At 36.0% G+C, this 17,947-nt stretch overlaps 1 protein-coding gene across 1 annotated transcript; it reads right to left on the bottom strand.

The window, feature by feature from the left end:
* Positions 1-9,483: 9,483 nt before the first annotated feature.
* Positions 9,484-17,947, bottom strand: LOC106142091 (uncharacterized). The gene is made up of 6 exons (XM_013343718.2): positions 17,803-17,947; positions 13,135-13,224; positions 12,220-12,318; positions 10,941-11,023; positions 10,230-10,435; positions 9,484-9,610 (listed from the first exon to the last, which is right to left on the bottom strand). Exons 1-6 carry the CDS (start codon positions 17,843-17,845, stop codon positions 9,502-9,504), a joined length of 630 nt encoding a protein of 209 aa, XP_013199172.2. The 5' UTR covers positions 17,846-17,947; the 3' UTR covers positions 9,484-9,501.

Here is a 17,947-nt window from a genome sequence, read left to right on the forward strand (position 1 = left end):
GTTAAGGTGACCTTTTTATTTTGTCCCGTATCCGAGCATCGAAACCATAAGTCACCCGCCATATTTAACAATTTTTGACATTAAAAAAGAGCGGCGCCTTTACACTTTACGATTTTAACTAACTATTTAGTAAGATTTTTTTTTTCAATAGAGTAATTAATTTTTCGTAGCGCACACGTTATTATTTACGTTGTAATGACGCCTACTGATATAAATTAAAATTTATTTTTTTAGCAGATTTCCTGAGATAAGGACAAAATTAATTTATACGGAAACTAGTAAAGAGTAGGTCATAACATAAAGAGATTTTTTTTTTTAATTTACTTTAAATCCTTTAAAAATGTTGAATTTTTATCAAATGATGAAGGCGGATCCCGGGCCCCGGAACACTTATGTGGGGGGTGCATTCGGGAACACGCACAGATGTGACATTAATCAAATCTTTCCGGTTGCATTTTTAACTAATAAATTCAAAGTGATTGTGAACATTCTTAAAAAGAAATTTTCGAGCCTTAATACACTGTCTTAAAATACGCTTAAATATATTTTTCGAGACTTCAAAAATTCACCATTTCTTTGATTTTTTATAATTCGTTCTTACTATTGTGCCCATAATAAGTTACAAAAATAAGATTTTATTTATTTAATATCCTTATGAGAAATCAACATGGCATTTCTTAACTATCACGCCTAAAAACCATTTTAAAGTTTGTCTGGGCGCTGTACATTCGCACTTAAGCTAAACATTATCAACGTTTAAAAAAATTAAATCAAATATAACACTTATTAACCTTCCATCAATTATTAGACATACCTTACCAAACTATTCTTGACACTATGCGATCTATCTGACACTAATAACTTTTTGTTTCAAAGGTCACAACTGAAAATCATAATCATCTATTCCTTGAATATGGTTACAGTATAGGTCTTAAGTATTTAGGTACAGTTTCTGTTATCACATAAAAGGCGTCTGAATTATATACATATATTTTAAATAAGCAGCGTATAAAGGGTCTCTCTAATTATGATCATTGTCATGATCATCATGTTTAATCATCATCAGTGCATTGCTTGTTCAGTACATCAAGCAACATTGTCGCTGAGTTGCTACAGCACACGCATGTTTTACCTATTAAGACCAACTATTATTTTCTCTTGTTAATGTATGTGTGTTTTGTAGTTACAAATAGAAAAAAAAATCAATAAATTTAATAATAATTAAATATGCAGGGACTGTAAAATTTGTAAATTAAATTTTAGTTTGTAATCATCTTTTTTCTTTCTTTTTATAAGTAGTTTTAGTTTTAATTTAATTATAATCTCTATATTGTTACTAACATTTAAATATATTGCCTATTAAAATAAATACTTATATGTATAGGTAAAGCAAAAGAAATATATCTATCCATAGTCGTATCGAAATCGTGTCGTATCATGTAAAACGCCCGCGACATTATTGATGAGTGTCGGGCAGGCGGGTTGTTTAACATAAAGAGGCATGTCCCCCCATGTTCGGGTATGCAACGATTGATGTCTAGAGAGTGTACGAGTCGACTACGACTCGACGGGGTGGGGGTAGGAAAGTATTCCGTAGGATTTTTTTGAACGTAAGAAAAATGAGTTAAGTCCAAAAAGCTGATTTATTAAATAGCGCTTTATTTATGTAAGAGACACAAAGTATTTCACTTCAATCATTTTAGTCCAACATACACACATATAATCACGTCTATATCCCTTGCGGGGTGGACAGAGTCAACAATCTTGAAAAGACTGATAGGCCACATTCAGCTGTTTGGCTTAATGATAAAATTGAGATTCATATAGTGACAGGTTGCTAGTCGCCGAAATGAAAAATCGCATGTTTATAAGCCTATCCCTTATTCGCCTTTTACGACATCCATGAAAAAGAGATGGAGTGGTCCTATTCTTTTTTCTATTGGGTAGGCTTATAAAATTGGGATTCTTCTTTTAGACGATTGGCTAGCAACCCGTCACTATTTGAATATCAATTCTATCTTAAAGCCAAATAGCTGAACGTGGCCTATCAGCCTTTACAAGGCTGTTGGCTTTGTCTTCCCCGCAAGAGATATAGCCGTGATTATTTGTATGTATGTATGTTCAAACACATTCGAAGGGAATTAAGGTAATGATCTTTAAGTTTTGATAAAAGACGCAGGCAGTTAATTACACACCTATGCATGATGCTTATAGTTCGACTGTTGTAAATTGCCATCAATAAAGCGATGCTGCCAGCCTTCTGGACACGCATACATACATACATATGATCACGTCTTTATCCCTTACGGGGTAGACAGAGCCAACAGTCTTGAAAAGACCACGTTCAGCTGTTTGGCTTAGGTAATGATAGAATTGAGATTCAAATAGTGACGGGTTGCTAGCCCGTCGCCTAAAAGAAGAATCCCAAGTTTATAAGCCTATCCCTTAGTCGCCTTTTACGACATCCATGGGAACGAGATGGAGTGGTCCTATTCTTTTTTTTTATTATTTTATTGGTGCCGGGAACCACACGGCAATTGGACACGCACCCGCAGATTAATTAATTAAAATTTCTTTTTTTTTAGGGTTAGCTTTAGTTTCATATTATTTATTTATTTATTCAATATATCTTACAAGCTAACAGATATTATACCCAAAATGCTTACAAGATAAATTTAAAATATAATATCATATAAAAGTCAGTAGCTAATTATACGAAAAGCATTATACAATTGTCCTAATTTATCGGAAAATAAATCTAACGCATTATTATATACCTACATTGATAATTAATTATTTATCTATATTATATTTGTTGGTATATATACTCTGTACATTTGTATTGGCAACACTGTTTGTTTTACCCGAGGTACAATGCAGTTAGTTAATAAACGAGTCTAATGGCGGATGGCCTGTAATAAATTAGTTGTTGTAACCTTTTCTTTATTAAATGAGAACTAAAATAATAGTGTATTCCATTATTTTAACAATATTAAATAGTTTCATAATGTGTCCATCTAACAACATCATAAAGTTATTAAAGTCAACTCATACAGGTTGCTTATTTTAATATTTTAAACTAAGTGATTCTTCCCTTAGTTTAAAATATATTCCTAAATAAGTATATATGTATATTGGCACTCAATTTGGACCTGACATAATTAAGCCGGTCATTTGTATCTGTCTGTCTTGTCTTGGCGGCGTGTCCCCAAACTGTTATATTGTTAATAACTTGGGAAATTTCGTATTTTTAAATTTTTAATGCCGTGTGGTTCCCGGCACCAGTACAAAAAAGAATAGGACCACTCCATCTCTTTCCCGTGGATGTCGTAAAATGCGACTAAGAGATAGGCTTACAAACTTGGGGTTCTTTTTTAGGCGATGGGCTAGCAACCTCAATTCTATCATTAAGCCAAATAGCTGAGCGATGTAATCCTAAATAAACAAAAATCAATATTTATTTAAATATAGATAGATAGATAGATAAAACTCTTTATTTCACCATAAGAGTAAAACATACAAAACAGCACAAAGTAGATATAGATGGAAAGGCGGACTTAAATCGCTAAAGCAATATCTTCCAGTCAACCTTTGGGATATTAGGATAGATAATGATTAATTTTTTGATGAAATACAAATTAATATGGGTGTGAGTTGCAGCAATACAAAAAGGTCACATCACAACGAATTTATAGCTATAGAGCAATACATATTCTCAGTTATGACCTAGGCGCTAGTGCAGGTCAATCTGCGCACGTAATATAATATAGGATATGCTAATAATGCATTAATAACGTCGCCATATTTTTCCATATTTATTAGATTTTTCTTTTTCCTATTTTATACTCGCGTTAGAAACGGTTACATCCACACTTTTCTGGAGAGGAGCCCGGGGTATACTTTGACCACGATCTTGAATTGGGTGAGTCAGGTTTTTACACGAAGCAAATCCCGTCTGACCTCCGGAACCTTTTCAGGAGAACCTTTTTGAGGCTTTTCCCTTAGTCGCTTTTAACGATATCCATAGGAAAGAGTAGTCCTATTATGCTGGAAACCACACGGCACTCTCCCTGAAAGACGTCCAGAATAACAAGAAAGCATACAATGATCTTTTACTCTGTCAAATAAAACATTCATTTTGGCGTTCTTCAGAACCAGATACTCGGATACAATGTACTAAAGACCTACACGAACGAAAAACTTGAGTTCTTGTCGATGCCGAAAAAGTTTTGGAGAAAAATTCAGCTGACCGTTAAACACACTGTAAGCGTTTCGTCGGAGCTGTGAAAAGTATGGAGGAAGACTTTTAATTAAACAAAGAATACTCCCGCAGTGCATAACAGGTAAAATCCGGTTACTATCCGGTCACGTGGGAATATTGGGACGTCCTCTTGCAGTGCATCCCTAGACCACATTAGGAATCTTACATATAATCACGTCTATATCCTTTGCGGGATAGACAGAGCCAACAGTCTTGAAAAGACTGATAGGCCACGTTCAACTGTTTGGCTTAATTGTAGAATTAAGGTTCAATATAGTGACAGCGGTTGTTAGCGCATCGCCTAAAAGTAGAATCCCAAGTTCATACGCCTATCCCTTAGTCGCTTTTTATGACATCCATGTGAAAAAGATGGAGTGGTCTTATTCTTTTTTTTATAGGTGCCGGGAACCACAAGGTAGAGAATCTATCGGCCTTATTTCCCAGTTCCCAATTACTTTTAGACCTTCCGGTTTAGACTGTATCAATTTGTGAGACAGTGTCCTCTTATAAACATTTACTCAGACAAAAATATTGTTACACTTATGACTGACCTACTAATTTGTTCCGAAACTTTATTTCCGTGTAAATTTGAAAGAATCCTATCACCTTTGCTTTCATTTTTGTTACATTTTTTTTTCTTATTATATATATCTTTGAAGATATTTTTAAATTGTAGATAAATTCAGTTATATATTTCATTTTTTATTTATCTTTTGCTTAATTCACATTTATTTGTAATATATTTTAATATTTCAAAACCTTTAAATTTTTAATAGTACTACTTTTGTTTGGAAAATGAAATAACATTTCTACTAACATTCATAAATTGCAAAGGCCATAAAAAAAATTAAAAGAAAATATATAAAAGCAGCCTCCACATTTCCCCGTCCGGCAACAGTCAAATATCTTTAACAAGCAAAAGAAAATAACTGCACACAGTTATCCAATGAAAAAACATTAAATGCCACGATGCAGTTCAAAATGAGTTTAATTACTCTTGCAATTGCGAGCCAGAACGCATTTCGGGACGACAATTTTAAATATGGCCACCGAGAAAAATTCGCACGCGATTTGGCGCCTTATTTTCTTCGTGTGACAGCTGTCAAATTTTGAGGTTATGTGAAAAATAAGTTGCGTCACCGCGTATTATACCATGGCTCCACCCTGCATTCGGTTTTTTGTTTGAAATATCTCGGAAAAGGTGGAGTTTTTGAAGGTACGCCTCAATAATGATATGTTCCGAAATTTCGGTTATGGGGAAATGATGTGGTTGTTATTTTTTTTTTAAGATGTTGTCGTTGTGCCGTACTTTGTCATAATTGCTTGTAATTATTATCAACTACCGGGAAGATACTAATTTGAAAAGATAACAGTCTGTTGAGACGCAATTTCCATTTGTTTAAATTTCTGTGACGAGAACAAAACCGATATATATCTACCCTTTATATAGTACTCATGGATGTCGTTAAATGCGACTAAGAGAATAAGCGCTCATGCACTTAGTAGGTATAAGCTTCCTTCCTAAACAACGTGAATTCATAAATAGATCTTAAATCTAAATATCACTTTAGTCGCCTCTTTAGACATCCAAGTAAAAATATTAGTCTTTCTTTTCTTAAGTCCGTATAGAATGACATCTCACATCATTTATATATAAATTGACTTTAAAACATAACGCCTCTATTATTCGGAGTTGAGTAAAGTATTCAATACAAATATAAATATTGTAGTCACTTCCATCTTAAAGCCAAATAGTTGAACGTGGCCGATCAGTCTTTTCAAGACTGTTGGCTCTGTCTACCCCACGAGGGATATAGACGTGACTGTATGTATGAGTAAACAATCCAACAGTTCCATTACATAATTCATTAAAGAATTGAAAGCGAAAATAATAATAAAATTATTAAAATTACGATCAATGCGCCCGAGGCTTGATTCGCGTGCAAATCTTTGATAAATAAAACATTGTCGCCTACACAACTTACCAATAAAATATTGAATTGTATTGATTTTTTTTAATAAATTAGCTATAACTTTAAATCGCAGTGAAGTTTTATAGTTATACTGAATAAAGAGTGAGCAATTGAGCGTCGTCATTAATATTGAGAAAATAACAAAAACAATGAGGTGAAAACAAACTGATGTGCCGTGTGGTGCCCGGCAATTTAGGATACGATCTTAACCATAGATGGCGTAAAAAGCGACTAAGGGAGTAAAGTAATTATAAAACTTGCGCATACAACAAATATAATTTTTCAGCAATTTTTTAGTCGATTGGGCATTTTGGTCAACCTGTCACTATTTCATTATCAATTCTATCATTGAGCCAAACAGCTGAACGTGGCCTAACAGTGTTTTCAAGACCGTTGGCTTTGTCTACCCTGCAAGGGAATGCATACTTACATACATATGTAATGATCATATGTATGTAAGTATGTATGAAATTTGACACACACGTAGAAAGTACAATTCTAATAAAAGCTTATTAAAACTTAGCATGAAGTTTCTTTAGTAAAGTGTCTGAAAGATTTCTTAAAATTTCTAAGGGAAATCAGTCGCGAACAAAAGCTAGGATAATTAAAAAAAAAAATAACGAAGAAAGTACACGCGTTTCCAAACGAAATCATGTTCTATTTTTAAATGAGAGATTAAGACACTCTGTATACGGCCGCCGGAGCATCCTGTATAAGACTTGGATGCCGTCACAACGCGATATGTCTATTAAGCATAAGCTGCTTAGTGTAGGTTCGATTCTCGGTTTAAAATAAAACTATTGTGAATGAGGAGAGCGGGTCTGATTTATAAGCGATAGCGATTTTGCGAGTTTTATGTAGGTATGTTTGTGACGTGATAACTTTAGAAACGATTTAATTAACAGATGAACTATTCCTTCTGTTCTATTTGTAGTGATAAATTCTTAGTGATGATTTATTCATATTTATCATACATACGCAATGGCCCTTTGTAAAAACAAACAAACATATATGTAATCGCGTCTTTATGCGAGATAGGCAAAGTCAACAGTCTTGAAAGACGGATAGGCCACGTTCAGCTGTTTGGCTTAATGATAGTGACAGGTTTCTAGCCGATAGGGAAAATCTCAAGTTTATAAGCCTATACCTCAGTCGTCTTTCACGACATCCATGGGAACGAGATTAAGTGATTCTATTCTTTTTTTTAATGGTGCAGGGAACCACACGGAACCTTGTAAAAATTACGGCAGAAATCATAAAATTTTCAACAAGTACCTTACTAAGCACTTAAGTAGGTATTTGACTAAGTAGATATACAAAGGGAGTGTTAATGAGACTGTTGGAGTGGGAAGTCCTAGACGAACGTACCTTGATCAAATCGGAGACGTTCTAGCTAAGGGTCAGGTCAAGAGTACCCGAAACCGACGATCTTGATAAAGAGAATTACGAATGTAGACGAAGCGAAAGAAGTATCCAGTAAGTGGTGTATGTAATCTCTGCCTACCCCTCCGGGAAAGAGTCGTGTTTTGTGTATGTTTGTATTTCATCTTATGACTTGTACATACATACATATGTTCACGTCTATAACCCTTGCGGGGTAGACAGAGCTAACAGACTTGAAAAATCTAAATGGCCACGTTCAGCTATTTGGCTTAACGATAGAATTGAAATTCAACTAGTGACAGGTTGCTAGTCCATCGCCTAAAAAAGAATCCCAAGTTTGTAAGCGTATCCCTTAGTCGCCTTTTACGACATCCATGGCAAAGAGATGGAGTGGTCCTATTCTTTTTTGTATTGGTGCCGGGGACCACACGACTTATGACTTGTACCAAACATTGATCTCTTAATAAATCGGTCGCACCGTCGTCCTACGTTTAAATGCCAATACGTTGTTTTGTACGGATTTAACAAGGCATATATATAAATAAAATCCGTTTGTACGTCTGTCTATTTGTCTATATTAACTTTCATGATGTATAACCAAGCCATTGATTATCTATACTAATATTATAAAGCTGAAGAGTTTGTTTGTTTGAACGCGCTAATCTCAGGAAATACTTGGTTCGAATTGAAAAATTCTTTTTGTGTTAAATACACCATTTATTGAGGAAGGCTATAGGCTATATAACATCACGCTGCAACTATAAGGAGCGAATAAATAAGCGAATAGACATCTGCACATTCAGGCAACTGGATGTGTAACCATGATACGATACAAGTTTAAATTGTTAGTGCCGTGTGGTTCCTGGCACCAATACAAAAAAACAATAGAACCACTCCATCTCCATCCCTTGGATGTCGTAAAAGGCGACTAAGGGATATGCTTCCAAACTTGGGATTCTTTTTAGGCGATGGGCTAGCAACCTGTCACTATTTGAATCTCAATTCTATTCTATCATTTAGCCATATAGCTGAACGTGGCCATTCAGTCTTTTCAAGACTGTTGGCTCTGTCTACCCCGCAAGGGATATAGACGTGACCATATGTATGTATGTTTAAATTGTTAGTCGCTTCGTGTAAAAACCTGACTCACCCAATCCAGGGTCCATGGTCAAAGGCATACCCGGGCTCCTCTCCAGAGTGGTGAGGATGTAACCAGGACTAAAGTCGGAGGTAGAAGAATTGATGAACTGAGAATTACGTTAAATTAAGATACGAAATTGAGGCAAATCTTTAAATTTATACCAATTTGGCTAATATACATCTTTGCTATGAGTTAATATTTAGTGAGCATTCGTTGACTGGAACATTTCATACAACTAGCTGTGCCCGCGACTTCATCCGCGTGGAATATTTATTTTCGGCATCTTTGAAGTCCTCAAGGAGGAATAATTTTCCCCATTTTTTCACATATTCCATTATTTCTTTGCTCCTTATAGTTGCAGCGTGATGTTATATAACTTAAAGCCTTCCTCGATAAATGGTCTATTCAACGCAAAAAAGAATTTTTCGATACGAACCAGTAGTTCCTGAGATTAGCGCGTTCAAATAAACAAACAAACAAGCTCTTCAGCTTTATAATATATGTATAGATACATACAGATATAATGTAATCACACCTCTTTGCCGGAGGGGTAGGCGTGATTATATGTTTTAAAAAAAAATAAACAACAAAAAATAAAATGTTATGTTTTTTATAAGACTGTCCCTTAACTGCCTTTTACGACATCTATGGGGATCAGGTGGAGTTGTCCTGAGTTTTAATTATTAAGGAGATTCTGTAAAATAAAAACCTTTTTCATTCTACCCCTCTTTATTAAAAATCCCTTAATCCAGATCAACATTCGATAGATCTTCTGTGATCTTCTTTACTTCTTCCGCCGTTCTCTTCTGTTCTCCTAACTGTATGGCTTCTTGTTTCTTTATGCCGTATAACCTGAAAGAAAATAAATTCATTAGAGAAAAAAAAAAACAATATATTATTACATAAGTGCCGTGTGGTTCCCGGCACCAGTAGAAAAAAATTGAACCACTCCATCTCTTTCCCATGGATCTCATAAAAGACGACTAAGAGGTAGGATTATAAATTTGAGATTCTTCTTTTAGGTGATTCTCTAGAATCAATTGTATTATTAAGCGTAACAACTGAACGTGGCCTATCAGTTTATGTTGGCTGTGGCTACCCCGCAAGGGATATAGACTCTGTGGCGACATCTCTACGCCACTCATCAACAACATCAAATCACACAACAACTGTCAATCATCACGAAGAAATTGACGCGCTCTACCAATAGCAGCGAAGAATCTAAATCGCGATTTCGGAGATTTCATGGATTGGAGCTATATATACAACATCCGACACAACGTCGTCTGTCGCGCGGTTCCCCAGGCGTCACACCAGCCTGGCGGAAGATCTTCCCTTTGGTGGCGGTCGAGCCGAACCATCGCTCCCGCTACAACCCTTCATAATGGGCTTAGTAGTTAACCCACATGACATGACCATACGAGACCTGTTATGAGAAATCAGAAATGGCACTTAACTCTAAACAACTTACCTTTTCAAATCGTCCAGAACATTCTGCGGTAAATGTCCGGGCTTTGGTTGATGGATCTCGAACTCGCCCTTGGAATTCTTCACCAGCTCGACCACGGAGTCCTCCAGGTTGGGCACCTCCCCCGGGCGAGGTTTGGTGGTCTTGTGGGGATGCTTCATCTTCTGGGCCCAGCTCTGAAGGTATTTCCCGGCGTCCGTTTGAAGGTACTGGAAATCATCAGGTCGTTTGTATGTTTGGATCGCGGCAAGTGGAATTCCATAGTCTCTGCCTACCCCAATGGGAAACGGGCGTGATGGTATGTATGTTTGTGTTTTAATGTAATATCCAAGACCCAGGCCAATCAGAAAAAGTTCTTTTTACATTATGCCCTGACCGGGATTCGAATCCGGGACCTCCGGTGTCACAGACAAGCGTAATACTGGTGCGCCACAGAAGCCGTGTTTTTATGTTTGTTTGAAATATCTTTATTGCACACCGAAATAAACACGGTAGCATACGGCAAAATGTAGGTAGTCTCTGCAGTCCATCAGTCTTTTCAAGGCTGTAGGCTATGTCAACCCCACAAGGGATATAGACGTGATTGTGAATTGTGATATGTATGTATGTAAATATAAAGTTAATGGAAAGAGGTAGTCTCTGCCTACCCCTCCGGGAAAGAGGCGTGATTTATGTATGTATGTGTATGTATGTATAAAGTTAATGTGTGTATACCTTCTCTCTGCTCTTGTTCAGTTTGAGTGGCTGCAACGGAGGCGCCTGACGTTTGGCATTGCTGGTGCCAAAACCTGAACCCGCTGCAAATTAAAGAATAATCTTTTAATTACTTCTTTGACGGCCATTCTATCGAAGATATGCTAAATTACTTTGAGTAATAACCGGTAAAGGTCTGGTCAAGAGTACCCGAAACCGACGAGCTTGCATGAAAAGAGTTATGAATGTGGATGAAGCGAAAGAAGTATGCAGAAAATAAGGGATACAAGAAGGAGGGCAGAGCATGTTAGACCACAATATGTACACAAGTTGGTAGTGGGCGGCCACAATACGGCGTTGTTAAGGAAAAGTATATTTGGTATGGCCCCTGTTATATATAATAAATTGCCAGAGAGTTTCAAGGATCTCAATTTTTTTAACCTTAAGAAGACATTAAAATTATTTTTATTAGATAAATGCTATTACACGATAAATGATTTTTTAAATGACAATTAATAATATACCTAATGTGCCAATTTATAATTTTCTTCTATTTGTTTTAATGCATGATCAAACATAAATGTTAACGATATTTTGTGAGTGATAATTAACTATTGTACATCCTCTCCAGGATAAAACATAGTGATACTATAAACACATGTAACAGATCTGTACTACTTACCTATGTTTTACAATAAAGTTTTTGAATTTGAATTTTTGAAATTTGGGATCGTGGCAAGTGGAAAGATGTGGTCTCTGCCTAAACCTCCGGGAAATAGGCGTGATTTATGTATGTATGGATGTACTAATCGGTGCCCTTACGGTGAGGGAAAACATCGTGAGGAAACCTGCACATTCAGGCAACTGGATGTGTAACCTTGGATCCAATACGGGTTAAGTTTACCTGCAAAGGTTGCGGAGGTCAGATGGGAGTCGCTTCGTGTAAAAACCTGACTCCCCCAATCCAGGATCCATGGTCACAGGTATACCCCGGGCACCTCTCCAGAGAGGTGAGGATGCAACCGGGACTAAAGCCAAAAGAAAAGAGACAGTATCATTGAGCTAGTATCTCGTAACACAAGTCTCGAACTTACTTCGAGGCTAACTCAATCAGTGTAATCTATCCCGTATCGCTCTATAACTCAACGATACTGTATTTTATAATAAATACCAAAGCCAATCAGAGAAAGTTCGTTTCTCATCATGCCCTGGCCGGGATTCGAACCCGGTACCTCCGGTGTCACAGACAAGCGAACTACCGCCGCGCCACAGAGTCTGTAAAAGGCATTAACATACTCACTTAAGTTTTGTGTGTTTGTCTGTGGCCCCAGTTCCAAAAGCACCTGGAAGTCAGCGTGGTTCCCGAACGCGTAACCAAAACCGATGCGGGAGTCGGTGCCTGAAACATTCATTCGTACATATCTTATATCGCGTCTTTATCAGAACAGATTAGCGGTCTTACATCAGCTAAATGAAATTTAGAAACGCAAGCGCACATTGACATTGTCGACTTCAACGCCATCTGTCAACAACACCTGTTACCACAGATAGCGCATGGCGTGACAAAATTTAAAGGAAAGATAGGTTATTACATTATACATATCTATACTAATATTATAAGGCTGAAGAGTTTGTTTGTTTGTTTGCTTGAACGCGCTAATCTCAGGAACTACTGGTTCAAAGTGAAAAATTAGTTAGTAAATATTACATATATTTTTTGAAAAGAATCAATGCAGTGATTCGTCTACACGACGCATTATAAAAGTCTCAATTTGCTGATTTTGTCATCTTAACCAAGTCAACCAATTTGAATCTCAATTCTATCATTAAACCAAACAGCTAAACGAGGCCCTTCAGCCTTTTGATGACTGTTGACTCTGTCTACCCCGCAGGGGATGAAGATGTGATTAAATGTATGCATGTACATATTATTCAAGTCAACAGTTTTAAAAATACTGCAAGGTCATATTCAGTTTAATGATAGAATTGAGATTCAAATAGTAACAGGTTGCTAGCCCATCGTCTAAAAGAAAAATCGCAAGTTTATAAGCAAACCAAGGGATATGGTCGCTTTTTACAACATCCATGGGGAAAAAAATATGATTGTGTCCGTGTGGTTCCCGGCACCAATAGAAAAAGGAATAGGTATTTTTACTATTGGTGCCGGGAACCACACGGCACGGGTAAAAGTTAGTGTTATATAAAGAGAACTCACCTTTTTTGATGGGAGGTATGTTGGAGTACGCGACTGATAGGAGTGATGGAAGTTCCTCCGGAATGATGACGCTCCTTCGGGCGCATGACACTGGAAATTATTGAAAATGTTTATTAATATGTATCTCATAAAATAGTACCGTGTGGTTCCCGGCACCAATACGAAAAGAATTGGACCACTCCATCTCTTTCCCATGGATGTTGTAAAGGCGACTAAGGGATAGGCTTACAAACTTGGGATTCTTCTTTAAGGCGACGGGCTAGCAACCTATCTCTTTTTGAATCTCAATTCTATCATGCCCGACAGATGAACGTGTTCTGTCAGTCTTTCAAGATTGCTCGCTGTGTCATACCCGTAAGGGATATAGACGTGATTATATCAATGAATGGAATATAACTAAATTCCCTAAAACCCCATTGCAATATGATTTGGCAAAGTTTGTATTTTCTTCTTCATGTTTTTAAGATATACTCGTACATCTATACTAATATTATAAATCTGAAGAGTTCGTTTGTTTGAACGCGATAATCTCAGAAACTACTGGTTCGATGTGAAACATTCTTTTTGCGTTGAATAGACCATTTATAGAGGAAGCTTTAGGCTGTATAACATGACGCTGCAACTATAAGGAGCAAAGAAATAATGGATAAAAGTGACAAAAACGAAGTTGCAGGCACAGCTAGTACATATATAAAATAAAAACCTGTGCTGTTTGTCGCGCAGTTTACGAAAACGCCATGAACCGGCGACCCCAATAACCCGATTGCGACAGGCGGACACGTGTGCCACATGTTGTGTAATTACGAGTATCTTAAGGTTTGCGCAGGCGCGTGTAAAAAAAAAAAAATAAAAAAATCTATACTAATATTATAAAGCTGAAGAGTTTGTTTGTTTGTTTGAACGCGCTAATCTCAGGAACTTAGTGGTTCGAATTGATTAATTATTTTTGCGTTGAATAGACCATTTATCGAGGAAGGCTTTAAGCTATATAACATCACGCTGCAACTATGAGAAGCGAAGAAATAATGGAAAATGTGAAAAAACGGGGGCAATAATTCATCCTTGAGGGCTTCAATGATGCCCAATAACTATTCCACGCGGACGAAGTCGCGGGCACAGCTAGTACAAAAGATAACTTATAATAACGATATAACGATGATTTTATCTGACAGCTCTTTAACAGCTGAACTTTTGCCTTGAAGTTTTTCAAGACTGTTGGCTCTGTCTACCCCGCAAGGGATATAGACGTGAATATATATGTATGTGTGTTTTTCAACTGTCCATGCTAAATAATCAATATATACTGGACAGATTACACCGATTGATTACATACGTAAGTATTATAAAGTTTCACGTAGGTAGGTAGGTACTTAACATCATGACCTACCGAATTTTTTAAGCACAATAAATAATTTCTACAATCTTTCCTCTTTTCTCCGGAGAGGTGAGGATAATACCTCACCTCGTTTTATATCCGTTAGATTAATCGAAAATATTTAAAATAAATGTCAGACATACTGCTCGACGCATGAAAAATCCTTAAACCATGGCACACCTCTTTTCTGCTGGGGGTTAGAAAATGATATCAATAATACAGGCTTATTTTCTCTTGTTAAAAAGTGAAAATACTATGTTCATTTTAACGCTATAATATACCTATTATGACGCTTGTTATATATTTAATGGGGTAATTTATTATATCATTTGAGTTAAAGACTTGTTTATGCCGTGTTGTTCTTGGCAATTTAGAATAAGACATACATACATATGGTCACGTCTATATCCTATAGACTGAATGACCACGTTCAGCTATTTGGCTTAATAATAGAATTGAGATTCAAATAGTGACAGGTTGCTAGCCCGTCGCCTAGAAAAGAATCCCAAGTTTGTACGCCTATGCCTTAGTCGCCTTTTACTACATCCATGGGAAAGAGATGGAGTGGTCCTATTCTTTTTTGTATTGGTGCCATTCCATCATTCCATCTATTTTCCATGTACCTATGTCGTAAAAGGGACGAAGGCGACTAAGGGAACAGATTCATTTATCTACTGCAGCTTTACCAGGATTCAATATGGGTTATGTTCCCCTGCAAAGATTGCGGAGGTCAGACGGGAGTCGCTTCGTGTAAAACCTGACTGACTCAGTGACTCAAAGCAAGATCATGGCCAAAGGCCCCCCGGGTTCGTCTCCAGAGGGGTGATGATGTTACCGGGAGGAACGCCAGGTGAAAAGGGAAAGTTTTAAATACATATATACATAGGTACAGTCAAGTCTATATCTCTATCGGGGTAGACAGAGCCAACAATCTTGATAAGACTGAAAGGCCACGTTCAGCTGTATGGCTTTATGAAAGAATTGAGATTCAAATAAATAAATATTCAATGAAACGTTTTAGTTTTACATACATACATACAGTCAAGTCTATATCTCTATCGGGGTAGACAGAGCCAACAATCTTGAAAAGACTGAAAGGCCACGTTCAGCTGTATGGCTTTATGAAAGAATTGAGATTCCAATAAATAAATATTTTTCAATTGAACGTTTTTAAATAAATAAATATAACGTTGACTCTTGAAGTCAACGTGATGAGACCTCCAAAATGTTACTAATTACCATTACGAGAAGTTTTTTCGTAATACTAGCCCTGACATGTCATTATTAGACTTTTTATTTGCAAAAAAACGTAAGTTTCTTTCATCATTGGAATATACCTGTGAAGGATTTTTAAATGCGTCATATCATTATAAAGATAACTTAAAAAGATAGACAGAGCCAACAGTCTTAAAAAGACTGATAGGCCACGTTCAGCTGTTTGGCTTAATGATAGAATTGAGATTCAAATAGTGACAGGTTGCTAGCCTGTCGCCTAAAAGAAGAATCCCAAGTTTATAAGCCTAGCCTTTAGTCGCCTTTTACTACATACATGGGTAAGAGATGGAGTGGTCCTATTCATTTTCCTATTGGTGCCGGGAGCCACACGGCATCAGTAGATAATGTTAAATGGTTTTGAACTATAAAGTTTAAATAAATAAAAAAGACGAATTGAGTTCTAACCCTATAAAATAAAATTACACTTAATCTAACTATATATCCTATTTTGCTATCACTACATAGTATAAAGCAAAGTCGCTTCCCGCGTTTGTCCCTATATCTGTCTGTATGTATGCTTAGATCTTTAAAACTACACAACTGTTTGTAAGGATGTGTGTGTGTTTGTTACTATTGCACGCAAAAACTATGGATTTTCATGAATCTTTTCAGTTATAGGTATAGCTAAGACATTGAAGTAACATAATATGTTTAAATTTATAAAGATTTAAGGCGAACGAAGTTGCGGGCAATAGCTATTAATATCGTAAATGTGAAAGTTTAGAAGGATTTGTAAATACATAAACCTATGTATATGTTTTTTGCTTAAATTACCGAAGAGATTTTGATGAAAAGTGTTGAAAATTATAATTAGTTTTTAGGCTGCTTTATATTTCTTTATAGTCCTACGGGAAGGAGGCTCGCTCGAGTAAGTTATTAATATATTAAATTATATTTTATGATTATAATAAATATCAACAAAATATATAATTTTTGTGTGTATATTTCAAGTGACGTGTGGTGCCCGGCACTTAAGAAAAAGAGCAATTCATATCTTTCCAATGGATGTCGTAAAAGGCGACAAAGGGAAAATATAATAATATTTGCGATTTTTATTGTATGAAAATCCAAACAGCTGAACGTGGCCGTCATTCTTTTCGAGACTGTTCAGCTCTGTCCAACCAACAGGTGATGTAGACGTGATTGTACGTATGTATTTAAGTACATAATTTTGGTCAAAGTAATTAGTGTTTCTTTAATATTTTCAGTGTACGACAAAAAAGGTTATCTATTGTTTTATAATATTTATTGATTGATTTAGTTTTATTATAGAAGTGAACGGCTCACTCGTCATTGCGTGGTTCCGTATTTGCCAACAAGTCCTTGTGTTCAATAGCTTTAGTTTATTTAAAAAAAATAAAGCTAGCGGGCTCATATAGAATAGAATCTTTTTTTTAATTTGCTTTTGATAAGGGCTTCCAAAAGTTGTAACATAAAACATATTTCCTCTTGATCAGCTATTAATTATCGCATGCAAATATTATAATAATAGTACGCATAAGTCAAATAAATTTACTCTTACTTAATAAAAACCGGAAGAAATAAAAAAAAAGTACCTATAAACACTCCATGATACCTAGTCCTTGAATATACGAGTAATATCTGCAAATTATTTTGTGATGACTGTCTTTTTAATGTTGACGGCCTCTGTGGCTCAGCGGTAGTATGCTTGTCTGTGACATCGGAGGTCCCGGGTTCGAATCCCGGCCAGGGCATGATGAGAAAAGAACTTTTTCTGATTGGCCTGGGTCTTGGATGTTTATCTATATAAGTATTTATTATAAAATATAGTATCGTTGAGTTAGTATCTCGTAACACAAGTTTCGAACTTACTTCGAGGCTAACTCAATCAGTGTAATTTGTCCCGTATTTATTTATTTATTTATAATGTGAGAGCCGAATGTAGAAGTTAATAAAACTAGAAAAAGTTAAATTTATACAGATCAAGCGCTTACCCAACATTCTTATCTAACAAATTCGAATTAAACGAATCATATTAATCGATTATTAAAACTTACCTAACGAAAACAGGAAACAGAGTATATACAATTTAGTATCCATTTTAAAAATATGGCCACAAAAATCACAATCACTTTTTAATTTAAAAAAATAACCACTGTCCTTAACTTTAAAAAGTAAAAAACATTTAAAAATAGAACTTGC

The sequence above is a fragment of the Amyelois transitella genome, chromosome 30 (genome assembly GCF_032362555.1).
Source record: "Amyelois transitella isolate CPQ chromosome 30, ilAmyTran1.1, whole genome shotgun sequence".
Classification (NCBI taxonomy): Eukaryota; Metazoa; Arthropoda; class Insecta; order Lepidoptera; family Pyralidae; genus Amyelois; species Amyelois transitella.

Excerpts from the sequence above, each read along its gene's own strand:
- LOC106142091 (XM_013343718.2), bottom strand. The coding sequence starts at position 17,845 with ATGGATACTAAATTGTATATACTCTGTTTCCTGTTTTCGTTAG. Across the intron at positions 12,319-13,134 it reads CATACCTCCCATCAAAAAAG|GCACCGACTCCCGCATCGGT; the intron begins GTGAGTTCTCTT and ends TGAATGTTTCAG. Across the intron at positions 10,436-10,940 it reads TGAACAAGAGCAGAGAGAAG|TACCTTCAAACGGACGCCGG; the intron begins GTATACACACAT and ends GATGATTTCCAG.